The 27500-nt window shown below is 46.4% G+C and overlaps 1 protein-coding gene across 1 annotated transcript in view; it reads left to right on the forward strand.

Annotated features, from left to right (window-relative positions):
• tnrc18 (trinucleotide repeat containing 18) overlaps window positions 1-27500 on the forward strand; it is a gene marked incomplete at its 5' end in the record, with an annotated part of 65818 nt that overhangs the window by 14335 nt on the left and 23983 nt on the right. The window contains 15 exons of the mRNA XM_079519774.1: window positions 500-582; window positions 2736-2950; window positions 5824-5988; window positions 6953-7143; window positions 8166-8664; window positions 9727-10881; window positions 13510-13655; window positions 16014-16141; window positions 16751-16867; window positions 17242-17440; window positions 18447-18783; window positions 20041-20256; window positions 25363-25545; window positions 26845-27087; window positions 27142-27413. Of these exons, the coding sequence (XP_079375900.1) occupies window positions 500-582; window positions 2736-2950; window positions 5824-5988; window positions 6953-7143; window positions 8166-8664; window positions 9727-10881; window positions 13510-13655; window positions 16014-16141; window positions 16751-16867; window positions 17242-17440; window positions 18447-18783; window positions 20041-20256; window positions 25363-25545; window positions 26845-27087; window positions 27142-27413 (4149 nt within the window). The remainder of the gene's footprint in view (window positions 1-499; window positions 583-2735; window positions 2951-5823; window positions 5989-6952; window positions 7144-8165; window positions 8665-9726; window positions 10882-13509; window positions 13656-16013; window positions 16142-16750; window positions 16868-17241; window positions 17441-18446; window positions 18784-20040; window positions 20257-25362; window positions 25546-26844; window positions 27088-27141; window positions 27414-27500) is intronic.

Genomic DNA, 27500 nt, shown 5'->3' on the forward strand with positions numbered 1-27500 from the left:
GGATAGGGTTAGGTTTAGCATCGTTTGTGTGAGGTTATATAACCCAGCGCTACTAGTCGGCGCCCATCAGGTCCCACCGCCCCCCAAGCACCACATACATTGGTGAATTTCTTTCAAGAGCATGCTGGGAGATCTCGTTGATATAATAGTTTTTTTTTAATGTTTTGTGATCATGCTGTATGTTTGCTTTCCTGAAAGTATTTTGAACTTGTTTAGCAGTCTCGATAGCAGAGCATGTTAGCGGAGCGCGAGTGGCGCGGAGCGCGAGCGGCGCGAGGAATTGGAATTGAGCTCTGAGCGGGTTTCAAAATGGGTCAGAGCGCATCCGGAGCGAGAACTGTCCTCCGCTCCGAGCCGCACACGGCAACGCGTTTAAAAAAAATGTTACAAATAAGTGTTTAGAACCTAAACGCTTGGATTTAGTGTGTGCAGGACTCTGCAGAGCGCATTTACCAAAAGGGATATACGAAAGTGTGCTGATTCATGTGGCGACTGACAGTGCCAGCAACACCTCATCAAGGCAGTGGTGGTGGAGGAAGAGGAGGAGGAGGAGGAACCTGCGCTCTCGCAAAACAAGTGGACGTGCGGTTACTAATAATGTAGAGGGGCTATGGTAAACCAGTAATTAACCCATTCTGACCTGAGATCAGATTCGTAAAAAGCTCGTTCTTCGATTTTCAAAAATAGCAGACCTACAAGCTCATAGCGCGCCACTCGGTGGCGCGCTATGAGCTTGTAGATCTGCTATTTTCAATAGCTAAAGCATAACATAATGCTAACACCAAAAGGGGTTCCCAGCCCAAAATGGGTTAACCGTGTCAAGTTCACACCTGTGATGGCCAATTAATCTGCTTCAGTTAGCATGATGATATCAATCGCCTGTTAGTTAACGTTAAATGGGAAGGTCTGTCCTTTGGGTATGGGGGGGTGGTCGCCCGGGCAGGGGTCTCGATGCGTTGCGTCGGGGCCGCTTCTTGGGGCGGTGGCCCTGCCGCCTGGAGGGGGGGCGGTTGCCGCCTTTGAGTGGAGTATGCATGGGTCTGCTCTTATTGTAATGATTTGGTGCCTATGATAACTGTATTGTCTGCCTTTTTAATATGTATTTATATACTGTATGGATGTATTTCCTGAATGGGAGTCTATCAAAACTCAAGAGCCACTTATTGTCATTATGGTTCATTTGTCCTTGCCATGTCTTTGTATATTCAATCTTTTTATTTATAATAGTGTTGTGCCTGAGCTGTTTTTCTTTTCTTTCTTTTCTTTTGTTGTTTGTTATTATGTTCTTGTTGTGTAATGTCTGTTTGTCTTTAAAATTTGTTAAAACCAATAAATATACTTTATAAAAAAAAAGAAAGTTAAAGTGGGAAAGCAGCTAGTGAACGTGTTTTTAACAGAATAACATATTGAATCGCCGGCAACACTTTTTAAACACATACATGTTTATGCTTCGAAGGCCTTCAGGCAATAATGCCATTTAATTAACCATGTATTGATTGATCTTTAATTAATTGCCACTGACACATTCAGAGTTAGAAATCGGCGTTGCCCCAAGACTAGTACTTCTAAACCGTGATTTGTGCCACACTATGCTAATTAACTATAACTTGTCATTTTAATTACACAAGATCCTACAAGAACGTCTACTTGTCTCCTGTGCTTTCATAACGACCACATTGTCCTGTGCTTTCATAACGACCACATTGTCCCGTGTTATTAAACGGGCAGAGCTTGACTCTGTCTTCATCAGCCTTTGGGGTTCCATTTTCCCACGGGGAGACTCCTGCCAAAATAGTTTTCACTCTTGGCACTCGAGCACTTTTGATAAAAGCATCCACCAAATGGCTAAGCCTATGATTATGGCCTTGTGCTGGCTCTCAGTCAGCAGTGCATAGCCTGAAAGAGCTGCAAGTTTGATTCTCACAGTCACTCTTCTTAACACTTTGAGAGCCCACGCAAAACTGCCCAAAAATCACTTTCACCTAGAAAATCCATTCACATTTTTTATAATTCAGCTGACTGTGGAGACACATGCTGGAACTTTTTACTTTGAAATGTTTTATAGTTTCTGAGTTATTTAATTTAAACGCCAAATGCATTCTCAATGGCGAAAACACAAACTTTGACACCACGTATTAAAAAAAATAATCATTGTTTTGATTTTTTTGATTTCTTTTATTAAAAAAAAAATAGATATATATATATTTTTCAAAGACGTCCACAGATGTCTTGGGCTCTGCCCGTGCGGTAATACCAAAGACGTCCACAGACGTCTTGGGCACAAAATGTGTTAACACATAAAACATGTCAGCATCCATAGCACGGTAACGCCACATTTATATTTAGCTTTTTTTTTTTTTTTTTTGTTAAATGTTTATTCCACGATTTTGCAACCCATTTTTTTTCACCCAGTGTCAATTATCTAATGTAATCCTGGGCGCTACACTTCCTCTTCCGCCAACCTGGGGAGGGAAGCGCACTGACCTCATGCTTCCTTCTTATGCATGAGGAGTCAAGGCTGCTTCTTTTCACCTGACAGGGGGGGGGGGGGGGGGGGGGGAGTTTCCCCGACTGGATGTAGCGCGTAGAAGGAACATGTTATTCTGACCAGTTGCTTTCCACCTCCCATATTTAGCTTTATGACCGTCATTCGAAAATCGGTTATTTTGGTCAGACGACGAGTTACGGTCTCATGGTAACCAACATCTAAACATGAATTATTTGTGTCCCTCCAGAGAGTCCAAGGAGCTGGCCGAGTACACTCAGATGCATCCCACTCCCCTGTCCAGTGGCTTGACTCCCAGCATGATGACCCCCAGCCTCATGAACTCTAACCTTATGGTGACGGGAGGAGCAGGGCGCTGGCCTGCCGACCCCTCAACTCTGACCTCTCACCCCTGGATGCCCCGTCCCGGAGCTCCACCGGTCTGGTTATCCAGCTCACCCTATGGTATGTGAAGGAGTGAAGGCAGGCTACGGGATGGGGACAGACATTTTACAGCTCTCCCTTAACCCATTCAGGCCTGACGTCGAAAAAAAAAAAAAAAAAAAAAGTTTTCTAAATCATGACAATTTTCGGAAAGATTTGAGGCACATTTTAACGATTTTTCAAAAATAGCAGACCTACAAGTTCATAGCGCGCCACTCGGTGGCGCGCTATGAGCTTGTAGATCTGCTATTTTTCAATAGCTAAAGTATAACATAATGTTTAAAACGCTAACGCTAACGTGACATGGATGCGTTCCAGGTATCAATGGATTAATGCTATGTGTCTATGTGAGGCATGGGGGGGGGGGGGGGGGTAACTGGATCACTCGCCCCCTTTTCCACCTCAGAGTCAAAAGATTTCAGATTTCAGATTTGTATTGAAGGGACAGCCCCTTGAGATGCATCATCTCATTTTCAAGAGGGACCCATAAACATACAAAATACAGAAAAGCATACGGTACACAAATACACAAAACATGCAGTACACAGATACAAACAGATATACAGATACAGACATATATACACAACTAGCTTGCTCACCCTCTTCCACCTACACCACCAACCACCACATAATACACAATGGAGATAAGGTCACAGTGCAAATATTTCAGTGTCATAATTGGTTACAGTCAGGTTAGAAGCATAGGCAGGTTGAGTCTAGATGTGAATGTAAGGAGGTCCTGAAGCTACTAAAAGTGCGGACATCTCACCCCGAAAGTCGGGGACAACTCACCGAAAATCCAGACATGTCACAGCTTATTTTACAATAGTCTTATAGTCATTTATACTCTCATATGTGGTCGGTAAATCATAAGGGGAGCTGTCCGTCTCTTTGGGCGAGCTGTCCGTCTCTTGTTGTATACTGGATAACTCGCCGTAGAGACATCTCACCCCGACATGTCAGAGAGTGAAGACATCTCACCGGGTGAGTTATCCAGTATTCGAGGCAGGGTACTGCCTGGGGACAGACATTTAGAGCTCACCCTGGGTCTATGCGAGGCAGGGTACTGCCCGGGGACAGACATTTAGAGCTCAGCCTGGGTCTATTCAAGGCAGGGTACTGCCTGGGGACAGACATTTAGAGCTCACCCTGGGTCTATTCGAGGCAGGATACTGCCTGGGGACAGACATTTAGAGCTCACCCTGGGTCTATTCGAGGCAGGGTACTGCCCGGGGACAGACATTTAGAGCTCACCCTGGGTCTGAATCGAGGCAGGGTACTGCCCGGGGACAGACATTTAGAGCTCACCCTGGGTCTATTCGAGGCAGGGTACTGCCTGGGGACAGACATTTAGAGCTCACCCTGGGTCTATTCGGGGCAGGGTACTGCCCGGGGACAGACATTTAGAGCTCACCCTGGGTCTATTCGAGGCAGGGTACTGCCTGGGGACAGACATTTAGAGCTCACCCTGGGTCTATTCGAGGCAGGGTACTGCCTGGGGACAGACATTTAGAGCTCACCCTGGGTCTATTCGGGGCAGGGTACTGCCTGGGGACAGACATTTAGAGCTCACCCTGGGTCTATTCGAGGCAGGGTACTGCCTGGGGACAGACATTTAGAGCTCACCCTGGGTCTATTCGAGGCAGGGTACTGCCTGGGGACAGACCTTTGTACATTATGTGACTTTGGAGCTCACCTTACTACGGTATGTGAGGCAGGGTACTGCCTGGGACAGAGAATCGTACATCATATAACTGTTTTCAAGTCCCCCCCCAGTTTGACCACTGTAAACACTCTGTTTTAATTGAACTCGAGAGCGAACAAATGTAACCAGATGAACATGTCCAGGGTCCATTTGTGTCTAAAGCACATTGAGAACCAGTGCTTTACATAGTTTAGACCACCGTTTCACAAACAATGGGCCGACAATTGGTCACAGGCTAAAATGTTTGGGAACCAGTGCTTGCACGCACGCACGCACGCACGCACGCACGCACGTAACGCTTTCTTGCATTTGCACACACAGTTGTATTTATAATAGATAAACTTTAGCATACATAGCATAAGTGGAACACATTCACATAGTGTTTCCAGTGCCTTACACCACACACACACACACACACACACACACACACACACACACACACACACACACACACACACACACACACACACACACACACAGCCCATGCTTTCCTGTCATTGGCTTTCTTTTGTGCACACAACCTACATTTTACACGTGTATGTCTGTGTGAGCAGAAATTCATTGGCCACAAAAGGGAAGTGGTTAGGTGCCTCTTGAGTGGCTGGGCTTGCAGTACTCAGAGGGGTCAAGTGCCACAGACATTCCAGAACATTGTAGAACATTCCAGAACCGCTCCTTCTGTCCCTCTCATCCAGAACCGCTCCTTCTGTCCCTCTCATCCAGAAATAACACAGCAGGCACAACACAATTGCATGCATTCACTAACGTCTCTCTTATCGCATTGCACTGTTCACTCACACTCGCAATCATATGGACAACTCTGAAAAACGTTGTCTGTCTCTCTCTCGCACGCACGCACGCACGCACGCACGCACGCACGCACGCACGCACGCACGCACGCACGCACGCACACGCGGTTCCCCCTGAGGCTCAGCTCTGTCTAGACATTTGAGGGCAAAACAACAGGAACCTCACAGGCAGTCCCAGATGGACTCCGGTCTAAATACTGGATGCATGAGGATGCTGGGCAAACATTGGCTTTAGCTTCTGAGGAAAGGTTACAATTTTCTAAATTTTTTATCTTACTCTACCTTTTCTCTCTCTCTCTAAATGTATCCTCCCCCCCTCCCTCCCTCCATCTCTTTCTCCTGTTTTTCTCTTTCTCCTCCTCTCCTCCCTCTCCCTCCAGGCATGGGACCCTCCTCCCTGCACCAGAGCCTCCCTCCAGGCTACGCTCCCGCTATGTCAGGCTCCATGCCGCCTCCCTACCAGTTCGCCAGGGACCCACAATCTGGGCAGCTAATAGTCATCCCCACTGAACACCTGCCACACTACGGTATGGAGCCACACTACGGTATGGAGGCGTGTGTGTGTGTGTGGGTATGGGGGGGGGGGGGGGGGGGGTCAGAATGGGTAGGAGATATGAAGCGCTCCTGGATTATTATAAGTGTCAGCTTCAGAAAAACGAATAATGATAATTAATAAATGCAAATGTCCGTTTGTATAGTGAAGCTGCCAAAAAGGCACACTGAGGCACTATTTTAGAAAAAGGCACTATTTCTGTACGATAGTATGAGAGATTTTGAACATGTGCACGCATGGCCGCACACCGATATCACTGTGTTTGAACCGTGAGAACTCCGATTGTGGAACCTTGGGGGCAAAGTTAACATTTGTGAGTCTTTTAGACTCACAAACGGCAAGACTAACTGTTCAGGAGAGGAGAAAAACAGATTTTCTTTTTTTTTCTTTATGCAAAATGAGTTAATAGCACAGGCAGACTCTTCACATACTAGAGCATGTCTGAAATAAATGTCAGAGTTGAAATTGACATGTAAAATAAATGCTTAAACATGTAGCTAGGTGTAATGTTAGAGACCACAGAAGTGAACCTTTCAGGCCTGTTTTCTCAGCTCGCTGTTTCTCTGCAAGACATTACTCTATAAGCCATATCTCCAAAACTGGTGGGTCAAACTGGAACGACCAATATGTCAATTTCAAGCTATGGTTCCTTGCTACGAGCTTAGTTAAAAGTTTAACATAATCCTTAACCCATTTTGACCTGAGATCAGATTCTAAAAATGTCTTCTACATCCTGACAGTTTTCTGAAAAAGCTATGTTTCTATGTCAGTCGTTCTTTGATTTTTCAAAAATAGCAGACCTACAAGCTCGTAGCGCGCCACTCGGTGGCGCGCTACGAGCTTGTAGGTCTGCTATTTTTCAATAGCTAAAGCATAACATAATGCTAACACCAAAAGGGGTTCCCTCCCGTCTCCTGAATGGGTTAAGTTGAGCTAAACCCCACCACCTTTTACAGGAAGTGATGTTTTGGAGCGTGGCGGCCCGGTGTGGTCGGGGGTGTACGGTGCAGGCAGCACGCTGCAGCATGCGGCCCAGGCCCAGCTGCAGCTCCTCTCCCAGCAGCAGATGCTCCGCCAGCACGAGCTGCTCATGATCCAGCAGCACACGGCGCAGGTCCTGGAGCTGCAGCGCAACGCACAGCTAGTGGTGAGAGAGAGACACACACACACACACACACACACGCACACGCGCGCACGCACACGTACGCGTGTCCTGGAGCTGCAGAGGAACGCACAGCTAGTGGTGAGAGAGACGCACACATACACACACGCACGCACGCGCGCGCACGCACACGTACGCGTGTCCTGGAGCTGCAGAGGAACGCATAGCTAGTGGTGAGAGAGAGGCGCACGCACCAGTGTTGTTTTTGTCGACTAAAACTTAAGACGAAAGATTTTCGTCGACTACCTTTTTTCACTGACGGAAACTAAATGAAAACTAAATGAAAACTAAGCTATGATGACTAAAACTAAGACTAATTTATTTCGTCAACATGTAAAAAAATAGAAACTAGTAAATGTTAGGAAGGGACTAACGGACAAGATATCCAGTATGAATCATTTTACACTTGGTTGCATGCTGAAAATAGCAGATCTACAAGCTGATGACAACGCGTCGCAGCGTGACGCGTTGTGGGCTTGTAGATCTGTCATTTTAATCGACTAAATCAACTGTAGATTTTGTCAACTAAAATCTTATGACTTTTAGTCGACTAAAACTAGACTAACACTAAAACATTCCAGGTGACTAAAATGTGACTAAAACTAACTGAAAACTATTCCAGAGACTGACACACACACACACACACACACACACACACACACACACACACACACACACACACACACACACACACACACACACAGCAAGGAATTGTACCGTGTGTCCACTCAAAGTAAAAGTTTGTGATGCATGCCACTGATGCAGGTTTCAATGCATAATAAAAAATGATAACCCTTTTTGATAAACTAAACTAAACCTGCAATACCCTCTTTAAAAAAAATATATATATATATGAACTGAAATGGAAAACAAAAAAAATCTAAACAAAATAAAAATGTAAATGCCAGCCAAATGCAAAACTACAACTATCACTGATTCCCATAAATATACAAGGCATGCATTCTATTAACACTTGTCGTTGTTCTCATTCAATGCTCGTCTCTCAGGAGCGGCTAAAAGCCAGCGAACACAGGCACGAGATGGAAGACAAAGCCGACAAGCAAAGGAGCTCCGAATCCAAGCCCCGCCCGCCGTCGTCCTTCTCCTCCCCTTCGCCCTCTCCGGTCCTGCACCCTGAATCCAAGCCCCGCCCGCCGTCCTCCTTCTCCTCCCCTTCGCCCTCTCCGGTCCTGCACCCGCGCAAACCTCCGCCCCCCTCTCGAACGCCGACCCCCTCCATCTCCTCGCTCGCACCGCTGGCACGGCTTCCCTCGCCCATCACCACCCTGAAGAAGGAGGAGGAAGGAGGAGGCCAGAGAACTCTGTCCCACCCTCCCACGCCTCTGCCTCACCCGCCCTCCCCGCGCTCCGCCTCGCCTCCCCCTTCATCGCCACGCCGGCCTAAACAGGAGTCGACGGAGGAGGAGGAGGAGGATGAGGGTGGTGGCGTCAGGAAGAGGGAGGGGCAGAAACAGGCCGCCACCCCTTTTCCAGGCAACTACTCGGGTGAGTCTGGGTGGTGTAAACGGGGGAAAGTACTCACCCGCCACTGCGTGCGGAGACTGGGGTTCAATTCTGAACAGAATTGGCCATTATTGCGGGCAGGGGAGGGATCGTGTTGTTTTTCTGCTGTACTAGTGACCCCCGCTGGCTGGTTGGGGCGCCTGTTCAGTAGGGAGAGGAACTGGGAGGGATATGCATGTTCCTCCACACGCGTTCTATGTATGTCCTCCCGGTGAAACGGGGGGGGGGGGGGGGGGGGGGGGTGCTAACTCCATGTGTATCGAAGGACACATGGTTGTAATTGGGATTGTCCCGATACACGTTTTTCGTTCCCGATCCCGATACCACAATTTCTGTGTTAGCCGATAGCGAATTCCGATACCAGTGTTGTGTTTATAGCTATCTAGCCATATATCTCGTGTTGTGTTTATAGCAGACTCCTCACTCTTAAGTGCACTTGCAGTTTGGGCAACTCCAAAGCAAACTCCACATGCCCCCAACATTTTATTTACCTGCCATAGTGTAAACCCCTTATACCCCTGTGTCGGATCGCTGGTTAGACTGGCATATTCTCAGATACCGATATGACCCGATATGACAAATAAGGGCAGATACTTTACCGATACAGTATCGGGACATCTCTAGTTGTAATCTCTACATTTTCTCCAATAACAACAGTAGGGGTTAGCAGCAACGGGGAGGGAGACGAAAGGGAGTAGTTTTTGTTGTTGTTTTCTTCAGAAACGATTGTACACTGCATTTCTGCAAGTTTTCAAGGCCTCACTCACACCTAAGACACTTCTGTGTGTTATGGCCGCCTCAATGCATTTCTAATGGGAGTCACATGGTTGGAAGACACAACCTTGTTGCATGGCTGTCTTCTGCCCTCCCCCCATGCAACAAGGTTGTCTTCAAACCATGTGACTCTCATTGGAAATGCATTGAGGCGGCCATGACACACAGAAGACACAGGACACAAGTGTGTCTTAGGTGTGAGTGAGGCCTTAGGATGTTTTTGCTTGTTTCATGATGGGTTGTCATAACGTCAAATTCTGCTTTTCACAGACCTCCCCCCGGGTTATCCATACCAGTCCATCACTGCCCCGTTTGGCTCTCCGTTTCCCCCGTACCGCCTGCCGCCATCTACGGTCGCCAGCAGCGAACTCATGCCACCGCGCCACCGCCGCTCACCAGCTCCGGCCGCCCCGCTGCCTTCGGCCCACCACCACCACCACCACCACCCGAGACCCACGGACACGGACCCTCTGCCCTCGGCCCACCACCACCACCACCACCCGAGACCCACGGACACGGACATCAAGCCCCGTACCGCGGCGCCTCCGGAGCAGAGGTCTGCTCTCAAACAGGAACCCGACCTGGAGCAGCCCCAGCTGGGCTTGACTCCAGCCGGGGCTCTGGGGCCTCTTCACCGGCGCTGCAGCCCTGCCTTAGCGAGCCAGGAGCGGGAAAGAGACAGAGAGCGAGAGATGGAAGCCTCCGCCGCCTCCGCCGCCCAGCTACATGCGCAACCTCCATCTCGCTGCCTCAGTCCTCAACCCACGCCGGGGGAGAGACCGGATGAAACCGAGGAGGAGGAGGAGGAGGAGGAGGAGGTGGAGGAGGAGGAGCGAGGGCCAATCAAAATGGAGGTGTCGTTGTCGCACACCTCCTGCCAGGCAGCCTACCCCCTGCCTGCTCCCCTCCTGGAGGCGGAGTCTAAGGCGGAGGTGGCGGTGGAGCCGGAGCACACGTTGCACTATCAGCCACACATCATGGCTCATTCCAATGCGGGCCAGGAAGCAGCGGCGGTTGCGGCGCCTCAGATGTCGTGTGTCCCGTCAGAGAAACACGCCAGCAGCACCACGTGCGAGCCACAGCCGCCGGACGACACGCACACAAACGCACACACCCCCGATCGGAAAGACACAGCGCCCGAAACTCCCCTTTACACTCCGCTGTCTCTCGCCATTGTTCCCGAGGACCCCATGGCCGGCATGCTGGCCGAGGACCCCATGGCCGGCATGCTGGCCTTGCTGACCGCCAGTGAGATGCCGCAAGCGAGCCCCGACTTCCCTCCTTCCACGGCTCAGAGCGAGCCGGGCCTTTCCCTCGGGAGAGACGGCAGTGCCGTCGAGCCCCTGGATATCCTGGAGTTGGAGGGGATGGCACTGCTCAGCCACATGGCCCAGCTGGAGATGGACCGGATCAGCCAGGAGCAAGGTGAGAGACTGAGCCATGGAATGGAGGGAGTAGAAATGGTCGTATGAAAGAATTAATGGGTAGATGGTTGGTTGGTTGGTTGGTTGGTGGAAGCGAGAGAGCAATGATGATGTGGTAAGAACAGAAAGAATGAGAGAAGAGCAAGGGCCCGCTCACAAACACGCTTCACGAGCCGAGACTGTCCAAACACGAAAATAGTAGGGATGCCGCCGATTAATCGATTTTCCGATTAATCATCGGAGTTTCCGAAAATCGATTTTTAATATTTCATAATCGAAAATCTAAAAAAATATATAGGCTAATAAGTAAGGCTGCATGATATATCGAACATGTACCTTCATCACAGTGGAGAATATAAGTATAAATCAAGTTGAGCAAAGCCACTCTTCTCTGCCCCTCTCTCTAACAGACACAGTTAACGACCGTAACTAGTAGAGTGTAGACTAGTGAACTGAAGGTTTTCTGTTTATATCAAGTACTTCATACCAGCCCCCTATGAAACTACTTCTCCCCAAATCCAAATGGATTTCATTTTCCATCCTGAATGGCAGTAACTAGCATACAATGACAACTGAGAAGATCTCCACAAAGGTTTACTCATCAAAACTGATTATAAAACTGTAACCATCAAAGCATGCACTCAACATATAATGGTTATGTGACCATGGCATGTGCATCATATAAAATCTTAAAAGTTGTATCTGATATTGATTGTGTGGGGGGGGGGGGGGTCAATTCATCGATTATTAATCGGCAGAGCTGTCGACTATTCGATTTGGCTGATGGTCACTTTCTGGCATCCCTAGAAAATAGCGATATAGCGTCTGTTCAAGTGTCACTGTTGCACAGCCTAACACACAGACACACACAGGCCAGGGAGGAGGGCTAGTACAGTACAGTACAGTGCAGTGCAGTGCAGTACAGTGCAGTGCAGTACAGTACAGTGCAGTGCAGTGCAGTGCAGTACAGTACAGTACAGTACAGTACAGTACAGTACAGTACAGTACAGTACAGCACCACTCACATCAGACACATCCATTTTTCCATGTTATCTTGCAGGGCTGTGGGCAGTGCCAAGCACGAGTGCTGGTTTTCTTTTGTGCAGTTTGTTTGACTTAATTTGGAGTGTTGGCTCTCTGAGAGAACATTACAAGTGGAATGACTGCCAAGTTGGGTCAACACCAAGGGGGCAGGCAGGCTTTCCAACGTTGAAGCTCTCCTCCCTAGTGGTAGGAGGAGGGACTACAGGCGGACCCGTGGATTCATGACCGGGAAACCCCGTGCAGCTGGGCTTTAACATTGAGCGCTCGGTTGCACTTCCGCATTTGACCACCAAAATTTGGTGGTCAAATGCGGAAGTAGACGTTCTCAGACGGTACTTCCGGCAGTCTTCCGGGTGCTTCAAAACGCCACTGAGCAACTTCCACTGACATGAATAGCTGGGGGGGCGGAGCTTCGCGCCAGTTCAGTCTCTATTATATATATACTCTATGGTGTTAACCTCCATGCATCACACACTGGACTCCACACGCTGCAGAGCGTCAAAGTGACCAGTGCAGTGTTGTTTCTGGCAGCAAATTTTGATTCTAGTTTTAGTCATAGTCTCTTGAATAGTTTTCATTTAGTTTTAGTCACATTTTAGTCACCTGGAATGTTTTAGTGTTAGGCTAGTTTTAGTCCACTAAATCTACAGTTGATTTAGTCGACTGAAATGTATTGTGGCGGGCCTTGATGCCGTCGTAATGGCTCATTTTACACAGATCTACGCTTGTAGATCTGCTATTTTCAGCATGCAACCAAGTGAAAAATGACTTGTGCTGGATCTCTTGTCCACTAGTCCCTTCCTAACATTTTAGTCTAGTTTCTATCTGTTGACGAAATTGTCAATACATTTAGCTTAGTTTTAGTCATCATAGCTTAGTTTTCATTTAGTTTCCATGTAGTTTTCTCTGGGGATCTCTGGGGAAAGTGAGAAGAAAACATGAGAAACCTTTTGAGCTCAATTTGAGCTTCACAAATGATCATATCAAAGTGAAAGACATCATTGGTTATCTCTAGGACTTAGTTAATAAACTTCAAATTAAGCGGGGAGTCGGGGACACGAGGAATTCAGGGCGCTAGGACTGTTTTTGAGTGGTGCAACCACTCCTATAGACAGCTATGTGTGTCCCTGGGTCTGTCCCTGGGTCTGTCCGAGCACGAAAATAGCGTTATAGCGTTTGTTCACCACCAAGTGTCACTGTTGCCTAACAGACAGACACACCCAGGCCAGGGAGGAGGGATTGTACAGTACAGTACAGTACAGTACAGTACAGTACAGTACAGTACAGTACAGTACAGTACAGTACAGTACAGTACAGTACAGTACAGTATAGTACAGTACAGTACCACTCACTTCAGACAGGTCTGATTTTTTTTCTTTTTTTCCCTAAAGAACAATCCATTTATTTTTTCATTTGTAATCACTTTAGGCATTTCTTTATAAACAAACCGTATAGTGGAGAGAAACTGGACTTATTGCCCTGCACCATCCCATCCTCCTGTAATATCTTGTTTGTTTTCCGACCGATAAGAATGTACAACACCCCCCCCCCCCCCCCCCCCCCACCCCTGTGTTATCCTGTCTAGACGCGGCCATGGGTGCTTTCGACTATCTCCTGCAGGCTAGCGAGCAGGTTCTGCTGGAGGCCATCGAGGAGCAGTCCCACATCAACCTGCCCAGGACGCTGGACCCCAACAAGACGTACAGCTGGCAGAGGAGGAAAGAGGAGCCGGTAAGAAGATTTCGTAGACTTGGACCAGGACTTGAACCATTTTCATATCAAGGATCATTTATTTATTTGGTATTTGAGCCACGGACCACCATTTGATGACATTTTAGCCTCTCAGACCCAAGACTATAGAATATGTTGTTGTCGTTGGATAAGATTTTGTCCACAATTCCATACTGTATTGGTGTTGGTACCATCAGGAGAGACAACAGGCAAACGTCAACATATAAATTCTACATTCTCTAATTGTGTAGACTTTGTGTAAATTAAGTAATGCAGATGTTTGATAATGTAACTCTTGAGAGCGTAAAGATTCATAGAAATCAAGAGTTTTAAAACGGCGCAGAAACAGGAAGTGGACTGCTGTGTTTCCTTCTTCCGATTGGCTATACGGCCGATCACGTGGCGCGTGCGTCGATGCAGCGCAAGGCATGTTGGGTTACGCGTGACGCTAGATGTGAGCACGCCAAAGGCTCGTGAACCTCCTACTTTGATTAAATTGAACCCATTCTGGACAGGAACTCCTTTTGGTGTTTTAAGCATTTTGTTATACTTTAGCTATTGAAAAATAGCAGATCTACAAGCACTTGGTGCCGCGCTACGAGCTTGTAGATCTGCTATTTATGAAAAAGCGTGAAAATGTGGTGCAAATCTTTGAATATATATTCTTTCAGAGCGAACGTTTTTAACTCAAATCTTTGCAACATATTTTCAAATGGGGGTCTGAAGCTAATTACATATATTTTTGGGGGTCCTTGACTTGAAAATGTGGGAACGACTGACATGGAAACATAGGGTTTTTCTGAAAACTGTCAGGATTTAGAAGACATTTGTTGAAACCTCCTCAGGTCTAAATGGGTTAAAGATGTTGTTGTTGCATGGGTTGTCGATCACTCCAGCATGGCGGTGTTAGGGTGAAAATGGTGACCCGCCGAAATATGTGACAATCTTGTGGACTTAACACAACTTCCATGGAAGTCTTTTAATATGTGGCCTAAATGCTGTTAGCTTGAACTCTGCTAATGAGCAAACTGCAACGATTTTACATTCGGACACTGACATTATGTGATGTCAACACGATTGTGACATATTTCAGCAGGTCATCAATTTCACCGTAACACCACCACGCTGGAGTGACACCCCCTTTCTGAAACCAGCTCCTCGCCACTCGCTCTACACACTTGCCCTCGATATGCGCGTTCACGCGAGGCTGCGCCATATTAAGTGTCGTCCGAAACCAAGCAGCCTTGAGTGGAAGTGGCTTATAAAGCCCTCAAGAGCGAGTCTGTGCCGATCTAGACTCGATTGCCTTGTGCAGCCCTGTTCTCTGTCCGCATGGAAACCGCAACCTACAAATGTAAGTACCACCACAAATAAATGATAAATAAACTCCTCCTAAACAATCTTCATCTGATGCAGAATAGACAACACTCCAACTGATGTTCACAAGGGCTCTTTATTTAAAAAAACTATAAATGAAAGTTATGAAACCACACAAACAAAACAACTTTTAACACAATGATTTATAAACACCATGGATGTATATGACATGGATATTTTGACAGTCACGCTGTATTTCCTTTTTCCATATTAATGAAATCCAAGTCACAAACATACACGATACAATGCAATATAACTGTACAAACAAAATAACAGGTAACACAATTGCGTGATGGTAACCATGGCAACGGATGGTGTCTGTTTCCTGTTTCTGCACAAGGAGGGCGAGTGTATTTCCAAACAGTTTTTTATACCCAGCACCCTAATCAAGGGAACTTGATTCAGCTGGAGGGGCACTTTCTGACGAGGGAACCTCCCGAGAGCACTTCAAGTCAAGGGACTGGTTTCAGAAAGGGCCACAGAGTGTGAGTGAGTGAGTGGCCGAGATGTTGGGTGTTGGAACTTGGCTTTAGGCTCTTCCCTCGTCTCGCTCTCTGTTGTTCGTTCCAGTGTTGATTTCGTCGCCTAAAACTATGGCGAAAAATGTTCGTCGACTACCTTTTTTTTCACTGACAAACTAAATGAAAAGTAAATGAAAACTAAGCTATGATGAAATACTGACAATTTCGTCAGCAAATAAAGATCAGCGCGACGCGTTGTGAGCTTGTAGATCGGCTATTTTCAGCAAGTGTAAATCATTACGACGGCATCAAGGCCCGCCAAAATACATTTTTAGTCGACTAAAATCTTATGACATTTAGTCGACCAAAACTAGACAAACACTAAAACATTCCAGGTGACTAAAATATGACAAACTAAATGAAGTTTCATTCCAAAGACTATGACAAAAACTAAAATAGAAATTTGAAGCCAAAAACAACACTGTTTCAACCCCCCCCTCCCCCCCCCCCCCCCCTACAGTTCAGTAAGGTGGAGGACGAGATGGACGCCGTGGAGGTGGGCTATCGCGTTCGCATGGCTGAGATACAGAAGACCTACAAGAACAAGCAGAGAGAGCTGAGCAAGCTGCAGAGACGCAAAGACAGACAGTGAGTAGTGTTGCACGCACACATACGCACGCACGCACGCACACACACACACACACACAATGTTCATACTTTGTGTTAACCCATTCTGGGCAGGAACCCCTTTTGGTGTTTCAAGCATTATGTTATACTTTAGCTATTGAAAAATAGCAGATCTACAAGCTCATAGCGCGCCACCGAGTGGCGCGCTATGAACTTGTAGGTCTGCTATTTTAGAAAAATCGTAAAAATGCGGCACAAATCTTTGAATAGGTATATATTCTTTCAGAGCGAACGTTTTTGTTTAATTTCGACGTCGGGCCTAAATGGGTTAAGCATCTGTTACATGAATTTTTGATGAATTGAACATTGTGGACCCTATTGGAAACAAGTGTAATGCTTAATTGGGTCGTCCACTCACAGTTAACAGCCTTTGTATTGAGTTTGTGCTTGAAATGTACTGTAATTCTGCAAACTGTTAATACATTTTTCAATCAATCAAAAAAAAAAACATTCTATAACACATACGCTGATACCCACCCACCATACTACTCTCTCTCACGCACGCACGCACGCACACACACACACACACACACACACATCCCGATGTCTAACACGTGTATGCTGTGTCAGTGAGCGGCAGCAGCAGGAAGATGAGAGGCGGAGTCTCACGAGACGAGGGAGGGGCAGACCCAGGAAGAGGAAACACTTGACCACACCCCCCACCAAACAGGACAGTAGGCCTGGAAAGTGAGTGGTGCCTCCTTTGCCTATTAGAGAGAGTGTGAGTGTGTGTGTGTGTGTGTGTGTGTGTGTGTGTGTGTGTGTGTGTGTGTGTGTGTGTGTGTGTGTGTGTGTGTGTGTGTGTGTGTGTGTGTGTGTGTGTGTGTGTGTGTGTGTGTGTGTGTGTGTGTGTGTGTGTGTGTGTGTGTGTGTGTGTGTGTGTGTGTGTGTGTGTGTGTGTGTGTGTGTACATTGCTCCCTATGCATACCATTGCCTTTGTGTGGATACACATAAACGTGTAGAGTCTACCTTTTATTAGAGATGTCCCGATACTGTATCGGTATCGGCCCTTATTTGTCATATCGGCGAATATGTCAGTCTAACCACCGTTTCCCAACAGCAGCAGCAGGCTGGGCAGGACGGCGCAATACTCTGACGACTCCGAGGCTGGAGGAGAGGTACCGAGGAAGAGGTTCCGGCTGTCGAGGGAGGAGGAAGAGATGGAGGCAGGAAGCGGAGGAGTAAAACTAAAGAAGAAGAAGAAAAAGAAGAAGAAGATCTGGAATGACCAGGAGCCTTCCACGAGTCACAGCCTGGAGGTATAACCCATTTTCGGCGGGAACCCCTTTTGGTGTTAGCATTATGTTATGCTTTAGCTATTGAAAATAGCAGATCTACAAGCTCATAGCGCGCCACCGAGTGGCGCGCTACGAGCTTGTAGGTCTGCTATTTTTGAAAAATCGAAGAACGACTGACATAGAAACATAGCTTTTTCAGAAAACTGTCAGGATTTAGAAGACATTTTTAGAATCTGATCTCAGGTCAAAATGGGATAAACATCACCTTGGGAATACGAGTGTATACTACTCGGTGAAATGCAGTGTTCATTTATCCACTTGTAACTCTTAGAGATACTTTAAAATGTTTTTTTTTATCTCATCCGTGTGAAGTGAGGGGCGCTCTTATCTTTGCTCGGACACATTTTGTCACTGTCAAAAACGGTCAAATCACTTATGCATATCTGCAAGCTCACAACGCGTCGCATTGCGACACTTCAAGAAGAAAATGGGCCCTTCAAGGAATATTTCACCTCCAAAATGACTTTTTTTCTATCAATTAAGTCACCCCGTGAAGCCTTGAGTTCATGGAGGTCTTTTGTTTGTGTTGAACTCCCCCAAAATGAACTGAACATAGCATAGCAGTGGTGGCCATTTTCTGTCTTGCGGGGTTCTTTCTTTTTCCCACCCCACAGAATCAAATATTTTATAAAATAATTGATTATAAATACATATTTTTGTTAATCTCTATGGGGGAAAAATGAATGGGGTCTGGATGGATGGAACTAGAAAATGGCCACCGCTGCTATGCCACTGTATTCCAACACAGCTCTCGGATTATAATCCAACTGTCTTGCATCCAGACATGTAGTACGGACTGGACTGTGTAGTGTGTACCTAACATGTTTACATGTGTGTGATTGAGGAAATGTGTATGTGTGCTTTTGCGTGTCACACTTGTGTGCATGTCTATTTGTCAATAGATATTGCGTCAATAATCCAGGGGCCATCAATCCATCAATTAACAGTTGTTGGCTTCTGTTCACAGGTGCTGAAGGCAAAGCGCAGCCGTGTGTGCGAGCAGGAGCAGCTGGCGTCGGACCTGGACAGGGCTCTGTCGCTGTCGCAGCTCAGCTCGCTCGGACCGCCCCGCAAACTCTCCTCCTGCTCCTCCGACCCCATGAAGGTCATGAGGTCAAAGTCGTCGGTCAAGCCTGCGGCAGTCCAAGGGAAGGAACGAGGGATCCACTCGTCCAGTAAAGGAGGGAAACACAGGATGAGCGTTAAGACCTCTGCCTCGGATCCTGGCCGCAAGGTGAAAGAGCGTCAAAAGAAGACTTTGACGTTCTCTCCGTTGCGATCAGAGCTCAGCAGCTGTTCAAACAGTGAGTATCCGTGTAGCCGAGAGAGAGAGATGGCTCTCACCCACTTGAATTATATGAATGGGGCATCCAGAGTAGACATCGGAGTCTGTTAACACATTGAGAGCCCACGCAAAACTGCCCAAAATCACTTTCACCTAGAAAATCCATTCACATTTTTTATAATTCAGCTGACTGTGGAGACACATGCTGGAACTTTTTACTTTGAAATGTTTTATAGTTTCTGAGTTATTTAATTTAAACGCCAAATGCATTCTCAATGGCGAAAACACAAACTTTGGCACCACGTGTTTAAAAAAAAAGAAAAAAAAGTGTTTTGATTTTTTTGATTTTTTTTTAATAAAAAAAATACAAAATAATATATATTCTTTTTTCAAAGACGTCCACAGACGTCTTGGGCTATGCACGTGCGGTAATACCCAGGACGTCCACAGACGTTTTGGGCACAAAATGTGTTAAGTGTTTTGATGAGTAGTGTGTATACATTTAATTATTCAGAGTTGCATATGCACGTATTTAAACAGTCCAGAGGCTACCGTATATACTTTCCAAAAGATTGAGATCAATATTAGATGGCCTCAGAAGATACAAATGTCAAAGCTTGTGTTTTTTTGGCTGACCTGGATTACAATGTATTGGATGTACATTAATGTAGCATCATGGAGCTTTTATAAACTATGTTTAACAGTGGCAAGCACGGGTGAGCAACTTTTATTTTTCTCTAAGCCGTGTCTAATGGCACAGCACCAGGGAGCTACAGCAGGCTGTATGACCTCTCAGCACTTTCCTTTTTTAATCTAAATTTTGATCCCACAATTTTGCAACCATTTTGTCAATTCTCCAACCTGAGGGGAGCAACGGACTGACCCTCGGCACCTTCTGATAAATTGATTGATTGAATACTGTAATGTAAACTGTACAGAGTACAGTCAAACACTTGAATACAGGACTTGTTTACATTTCAGAATCATGACATGAAAAATAACAACGATATTCAAATCATCATTAAAAAGTAATAATAATTAAAAAAGAATATGTACAGGTTGGGGAAAAAAAGAAAAAGAAGGGGGTTATAAAGATATTTTTTTTGGGGGGGGGGGGGGGGGGGGGTAGTCACTTGACTAAGGGAGGAGCAGTCATTTCCTCTCCCTTTGGCCTGCTGAAAGGTGCCCTCAGCGTGGGGTCTTCTGAGTGGCTGACTGCTCCTGTTCTGTCATTGTTGACTGTGGGAGTCGCTAACCCCATTCTCTCCGTGCCCAGACTCTGATTCCGAGATGGATTCCGCACGCACGCTCTGGCCCCCTAACTCGGGGGCGCGTTCCCACGGCAACCTGGCAACCAGGAAGAAGCCGTTGCCGTCACCGTTGGCGACGACCCTGCTGTCCAATCAGAAGTCTCCGAAGAAGAAACACAAGCACTTATCACTGCTACTGGAGGAGGCGGGCCTTAGCTCCACCGACGACTCCTTCGACCAAGGTTACTGACCACACCCCCTGGTTATTGACCACACCCCCTGTTTACAATCCCATGCCGCCCCGAGTCAAAGAATTCCATGTCTTTGAGCGTCGTCATAGGTTGTGACCTTGTTTGTGCAAGGCTGCCATCTTAAGAATAGTGGCATGATCATCCCTACCTCTCTCGCTGCTGGCTTCTCTTCAAAGTTGCCTTTTTAAAAAAATATAGAGTTGCCTTTTTTTCTATGGTGTTTTTTTGGTTACTTTTTTTATGTTTTTTTTGCCTGGCTTTGCAGCGTTTTGTTTTTGTTTTTTTTTGTAGCATTTTGTACATTAAAACATGGTGTGAATTTTGTGAAAAACGTTTTTTGCATATAAAGTTGTAATGCAGTTTGCTGCCTATTATAAGCTTTATTAAAAGTGTTGAATTGTTTGGTACAGAAAGCAAAGCGCTGTGGTCCTTGTGTCTGCTTCATCTGTCTTGTCTGTCCAGCTACCTACCACTGCACCTCACACCCTTACAGTGCTCTGTTCGTCAAATATCCCTCCTCTTCCGTTGGCCCAAGGTTGGAAAACACATCTATCTAAACCACTTCTACATTTTGGAAACATTGGAAGGCTTATTTGAACTTGAAGTTTATTTCTGAGTACATAGAAGTGGATTCATTGCACAAGAGGTTTTTTTTTTTTATTGCGTTTGGGATTTTTGGATACAGAAAGAAGTGTCGTGAAATTGCCAGTTGTGTGCATTTATAGTCTTGGCTAATTATGTGAAATAAAGATAAACATTTATTTGATGAGGTTTTGATGAGAAGAGTTGAATAATGCATGAATAATAAACTCAAAATTCTTTGATTGATTTGGAGCATTCCTAATGGTATGCTGCTGGGATATTTGGACAATAGGGCTCCTCCTCCCTGTCTACTAAAAACCTTCAAATAATCCCTTTTCCCTTGTGTCGCACTCTCAGACATCTTGCTCTGTCACCTCTCAACCTTTCACTCTTCACCTCTGACCCCCCCTACCCTACCCATGATGCACCTCTGACCCCCCCTCCCCTACCCATGATGCTTTGAGTGTCTCTCAGCCTGTTCCGTGTGCTTGTGCTGCTGCTGCTGCTGCTGCGACATAACAGAAGCTTGGCAAGGACTAGCGCAGCCTAGCCCACCTCGCTACGGCTAGTCTATGCTTGCGGCTAAACCTTTTGCTCAAAGCTAGGCTATGCTAAGGCCAGGCTACGCTATGGCTAGGCTGCGCTCTCTCAGCGCTGCACTGCCCCCGCCCCCCTGCCTGAGGCCACACCCCCTGTGTCACCTGCTCTGTAAGTAGGAAGTGCCCCTCCCTGTATTCTTTTCTGACCTAACATGGAATTATTTGCTAAAAAAAAAAGAAAAAAAGTGGGACAACAAAATGAATCTGGTGTTGCTTTCAGAAAATATTAACCGTTGCTTGAATTATGTTTTTGGATCATTTTTGTTCTCACAAATTTAAGCCCGTTTTTAAAGTGTATCGTGCTTACATCCCCTACCCACAACCAACCCAGGGATAATCAAAAACTAAATCAATATTGTAATTTGTGTGCCATTTGTTTTTAATGTTGGTTAGAGGATGTAACCACAAGGGATGAGTCCCTACATGGGCATTACCGGGGGGGCCTTACAGGGATGTCTGCATTGCTTTCTGTTTACCTGTCTTATTGTCTGTCTGCTACCTTAACATCATGTGGATACACAGTGCCAGACACATTACAGTATTTGGACCAGGGTGCTTTCACATCAGAGACCCGCATCTGAGTACACTTGATCCTAAAGTCCAATTGGTTTGATTAGTGTGATCACAGTGTACCTTTTTGAAAGGTTGGTCTTATTTATTGATTAATTGAATGAATGCTTTATTAACATGCTTATTAACAGTCCAAGGTTCTGCTAAAAGGATAATCCGAAATGACAAAAAGTGCCCAGAGGCTTGTTTCCATTGGGTTCCTCTCAAGTTTGGTTCATGCGTAGACCTACCCTAACCCTGGTATAGTTTGCGTCCAAAAATTAGAATGGCAAGTGTACTGGGGTAGGGAACAATATTATGGTACTAATAGTTGGGTCTTTCCCGTGACCGCGGAGAGCGAAGGTCAGTTTCTCAGTGGATATATCATCTATGAAGGTTAAGAAACAAATTGAGCCCCCATGCCCCTCGCAAAAATATGAGCATAAATTTGGTATATAGTTTTTTTTTTTTTTTTTGCTTAAAATAGATATACATACATTCATGAATCCACTTGCTGACCGGCTGTCAGTATTGAGCGTACCATTGACATCCTATATGAGGCGAAAATGTCAAATTTCCTTATTAAGTAGCATGAGACATGTCAAACTAGGGGGTTTTCATGATTCTGAATCCATCCCAAGCATTAGTTTTGCACACTCCTTGGGCCATTGCAATCATCACAAATGTGATGAGGTCTGCACATTTTGCAAGTGGCTATGTCCTAATTTAGCCCAAGGCATGTTTTCTGTGCAAAACTAATGCTCGGTATGGATTCAGAATCATGAAACCCCCCTAGTTTGACATCACATGCTACTTAAAGCATGATGAAATCTAGGTTGTTAATGGTGGCTACATGGATTTGGGGCTTTCACAAATGATGCTCATATTTTTGCGAGCGGCTCAATTTGTTTCTTAACCTTCATAGATGATAAATCCACTGAGAAACAGACCTTCGCTCTCCGCGGTCACGGGAGTATCAGAAATGACCCAATGTGAAAGTGGAGCGTCCGAGCGGGTGTCTAATATGAAAACACCCTAGTGTCTATAATCTGTACCACCGAGTATCGTCTTCTACTCTTAAAGATGGACTGAATTATGTTTTGATGGCGGTCATATCTGCATTTCCATTCAAAAGATGCATTCCACTTCAGAAGGCTGCCAGTTATAATTGAAAAAGAATGTCAATAAATATATTGTTTAAAAAAGAAAAAGAAGGCCGCCAGTTCTCCCAGTTCTCGTAGGTGGTGGGAAACGGTTTGGTTTTAGGTTGACTTGTCATGTTGGGTGACAATACAATTATTATCTAAGCAAACATCAAACATTGTTGACTTGTCATGTTGGGTGACAATACAATTATTATCTAAGCAAACATCAAACATTGTTGACTTGCCTTTTGGAATGTTACCATGCTACAATTTCAGTCCAACTTTTAACTGATTTGCAATAACATAGCGACCGCCATAAGGCTCCATTTATTGTTGTCATACGATAACGGCCAATCTACAAACTCACAGCGCTTTGGGGTGAGCTTGTAGATATTTACAATGGGTTATATTATGCACACAGAATAACTCCTCCTACCTTACCGTGTGATACTAATTGAAGCTCTGTTCCATTTAGAGTGCAGTGATTCTCAAACTTTTTAATTTGAAGGACCCCCATAACTCTGAGAGTGTACAAATGGAACCGTTTGTACACTCTCAGAGTTACACACCCGTACGGGACCATTTGGAACCCTCTCGAGGACACTTTGAGACCCGCTGGGGTAGCAGAGTGTTTCCCAGTGAGCACAACACGCCCTATAGCAGCTCCCCTGACTCTGTTTGAGTTGTCACCTGGACTCTGTTTGACCAGAATGGAACAGAGCCTTCATTAGTATCATCGGTAACACCTGTGAAGGAAGTACGGAAGGGGCCCCAAGTTCTTTCCAAAATGGCGTGTGTGCTGTGCATAGAGCCCATTGCGTCATTGTATGATGGCGTACAAATCAAGAATGACTTTCTGGTCGTATGAAGCTTGTAGTGTTGTCCTCAACCCATGTTAACGTTCTTCTAACCTCTTCTTCTTAAGCCCGATTTATACTCTGTTTGCGCCTCAGGTCTCGTATACTGAAAATGGCCACGTCTGCAAGCTCACAACCTGCCGCACTACGACGCGCTGCGAGCTTGTAGATCGGCTATTTTCGATGCACGACGTGTTGCACAATCGAATATATAAATCGGGGCATCAAGTTCATGTTCACCTGGTGCCATGGTCCTGTCTACCAACAATGGCTAACCATTAAATACTGCTGCTGCTATTGCCATGTGTGTGTGTGTGTGTGTGTGTGTGTGTGTGTGTGCGCGTGCGTGCGTGCGTGCGTGCGCCAGCTTGTGTGCTGTAGGCTACATGTCTGTTGAGCTCATTTGCAAAGCTAGGCAGTATATAGATGAAGTGAGCCCACTGGTTTCCTTCCAATTTCTCTTCTCTCTGTGGCTCTGTTCTGTTCATAGTTATCTGTCTCTTTTCTTCTCTTTGCCCCCCCCCCCTCTCTCTCTCTCCCTCCCTCCCCCGCTCTTTCTCTCTCTCTCTCTCTCTGTCACATTCAGCTGAAGAGTTTTAATAATAAATGATATCTGACTCAGTGCTTCTGCTCCAATAGCCTCAGCAGCTGTGTGTGTGTGTGTGTGTGTGTGTGTGTGTGTGTGTGTGTGTGTGTGTGTGTGTGTGGGGCGCGTGCGTGCGTGCATGTGTGTTGAGCTCAATTCTTTCGCCTGTAATTGGCGAACACAGCATTACAGTATGAAGTCAGGTTGCAGTGTTTTGGACAGTCTATCTTTCTTTCTTGCCTCCGTATTGCTCTCTCCATTTCTCTCTCCATTTCTCTCTCTTGCTCTCCGTATTGCTCTCTCCATTTCTCTCTCTTGCTCTCCCTCTTGTTGTCCCTCTCTCATATTGTCTTAGGCCTACAATGAATTGCCCAAAGGTTTGTGATGGCATGTATGAAAGTGTTCTTTGTTCTTTGTTTTGTTTGGGAAAACAGTAGGAATTCACATTCTTCTGATGGCAGGGTTAGGGCCTTTAAAGCATACATTATCATGCCATAATAACGTCTCAGCAGGACTGGATTCAAACTTTGTATTGAGCCTCCATTCTGCTCTGGGAATGTCTCAGTCTGGCCCACTTAATCTTCATCCCATCTGCCTACTTTGTAAAGCTACCCTACATACTTCTTACCCAAACAACAGTGCAGCATTTTGTGTTCAGAATCAACGGAGACAAAGGGAATTCAATAGAATTTTGGCCCCCATTGTGTCCACCAGTGTCGTAATCATGCCGTGCTGCCTGTGTTGAAGTAAGACAGTGTCTTTTTCTCTGTGAAATGCAGAATCATCTGAGGAAGACATGGATGACGAGGAGGAGGAGGAGGAGTCTGAATCTGAAGACAGTAGCTATGAGGAGAGCGGCCTGGGCTTGCTGGCGAGATTTGCGGCGAGCGCCCTCCCCGTCAACTCCGCCCCCTTGACCCTCATTCACGACAACAAACACCGCAACAGACAAAGCACTCTGGGTAAACGAGCAAAGAATTGACTTATATTCATGAAGAAAGCAGAAGGTTGATTAGCTAACGCTCAATAAAGAGGGGCTGACTGAAGGCAAAGCACACATGAAAGGAGAAGGTCTATGAATATGATGGTTTATCTTCCTCGCACAGAATGCCCCCAATTGGCACGAGATGTAAATAGTGCTATGGATTACACTGTTAAGTGCACAAAAGATCATTGCATTTCATACTGCCTTTTCCCCCCTATTGCTCCTGAACACATTCCTGGCCATAATTGGAAGGTTTTTGCGGTTGATCAGGTTCGCTGCTGGAGTGTTTGTCCAGGATTATTTTATTGATTCATGGTTAAATATTAATTCATTCCTAATTGTCACGTCGAGGTGCACATAATGATCCATTCCTGAATAATGCATTAGTTTCAAATGGATCCATATTCCAAGTCACGAGAGTATTGATTTCAGACGAGAATCTTGGCACACTACTGTGTTATTTGGTTTCTGTATATGGCAGCAACCCGTTCTGCGTGCATGTGTATGCACATATACATAGGGGTGTGTGTGTGTGTGTGTGTGTGTGTGTGTGTGTGTGTGTGTGTGTGTGTGTGTGTGTGTGTGTGTGTGTGTGTGTGGTCATGCATTAGGTGTGAGGGAGACAGGTGACCACCCCTCCCCTTCCTTTTATCCAACTCTGTACATACAGTGTTGTATTTTTTTCCTGTGATGATATTGATTTTTTTATTATTTTATTTTCCTGTGGTGATATTGAATTTGTGTTGTTATTCTTCATGTCATGTCTATGAATTGATGGCATAGGGCCTACATGGAAACAAGACCGCAAGGACTATTCTTAAGTGTTTGACCCCCCAGGGGTCCTTGAGGGAGTTCCAGGGGGTCCCCAGCTAAATGATAGTTAGGAACCAAATGGACCCTTATGGGTCTGTAACTCTGAGAGTGTACAAATGGACCCTAACGGGTCCATTTGGCTCCATTTGTACGCTCTCAGAGTTAAATTTACATTGATTTTACAACATAAATTGGGGGTCCGAGAGATAGAAATGCCATTAAATGGGGGTCCGTAGCCTAATGCATGTCAAACTGGGGGTCCTTGAAATTGAACGGGTTGAGATTGAGAATCACTGCTAGAGCCGTACAAATCTTCTCTTATGGGGGGTCCCTTCCATATCTTTTCAAATGGGGGTCCGTGGGCTAATTAGTGTCAATTTGGGGGTCCTTGATATGAAAAGGTTTGGGAACCACTGCTCTAAACTATTCAATCAATCAATCTGACCCCGCTCCTCTCCTTCAGGGTCATCCGAGTGCGAGTGGTCCGACTCGGGTTCTGACCTGCGTCTGAGGAAGTTCCCGTCTCTGCTTCACGGGAAGCGCTCGGCCCCCGAGCTCCCCCTGTTGCCCCCGGCGACGCGCCGCGTCGACCAGACCAGCCCCGCCAAGCGAGAGGAGCCGCAGCCAATCAAGCGCAAGCCCCTTCCCAAGCCGCGCCCCTCGCCCCGCTCACCGCGGCGATTCAGCTTCGACCTGGGCAGCGCCGGTGGCGGCAGCGGCGGAGGTGGCAGCGGCGGAGGTGGCAGCGGCGGAGGCGGAGGCGGTAGCGGAGGTGGCAGCGGTGGCGGCGCTGGGTTCGGTGCGTTCAGCGAGGAGGAAGGATGGAACCGGCGGCGCAGCGAGAGGATATTTCTTCACGATGCGACCGCCAATCAAATCTCCCCGCCGTCGACCTCCGCCGTCGCCGCCTCCACCTCCACCACCACCACCAGTCAGAGCTCTCCCTCCAGCTTGGCCCCTCCCCTCACACCTAAGCCCGCCTCCAGGCCCAAAACGACTCCGCCCAGCCGTGATGGGAAAGACCTGGTGAAGGTATGTCACTGAGCCTGTGTGTGTGTGTGTGTGTGTGTGTGTGTGTGTGTGTGTGTGTGTGTGTGTGTGTGTGTGTGTGTGTGTGTG

This window comes from Electrona antarctica, assembly GCF_951216825.1.
Source record: "Electrona antarctica genome assembly, chromosome: 14".
Classification (NCBI taxonomy): Eukaryota; Metazoa; Chordata; class Actinopteri; order Myctophiformes; family Myctophidae; genus Electrona; species Electrona antarctica.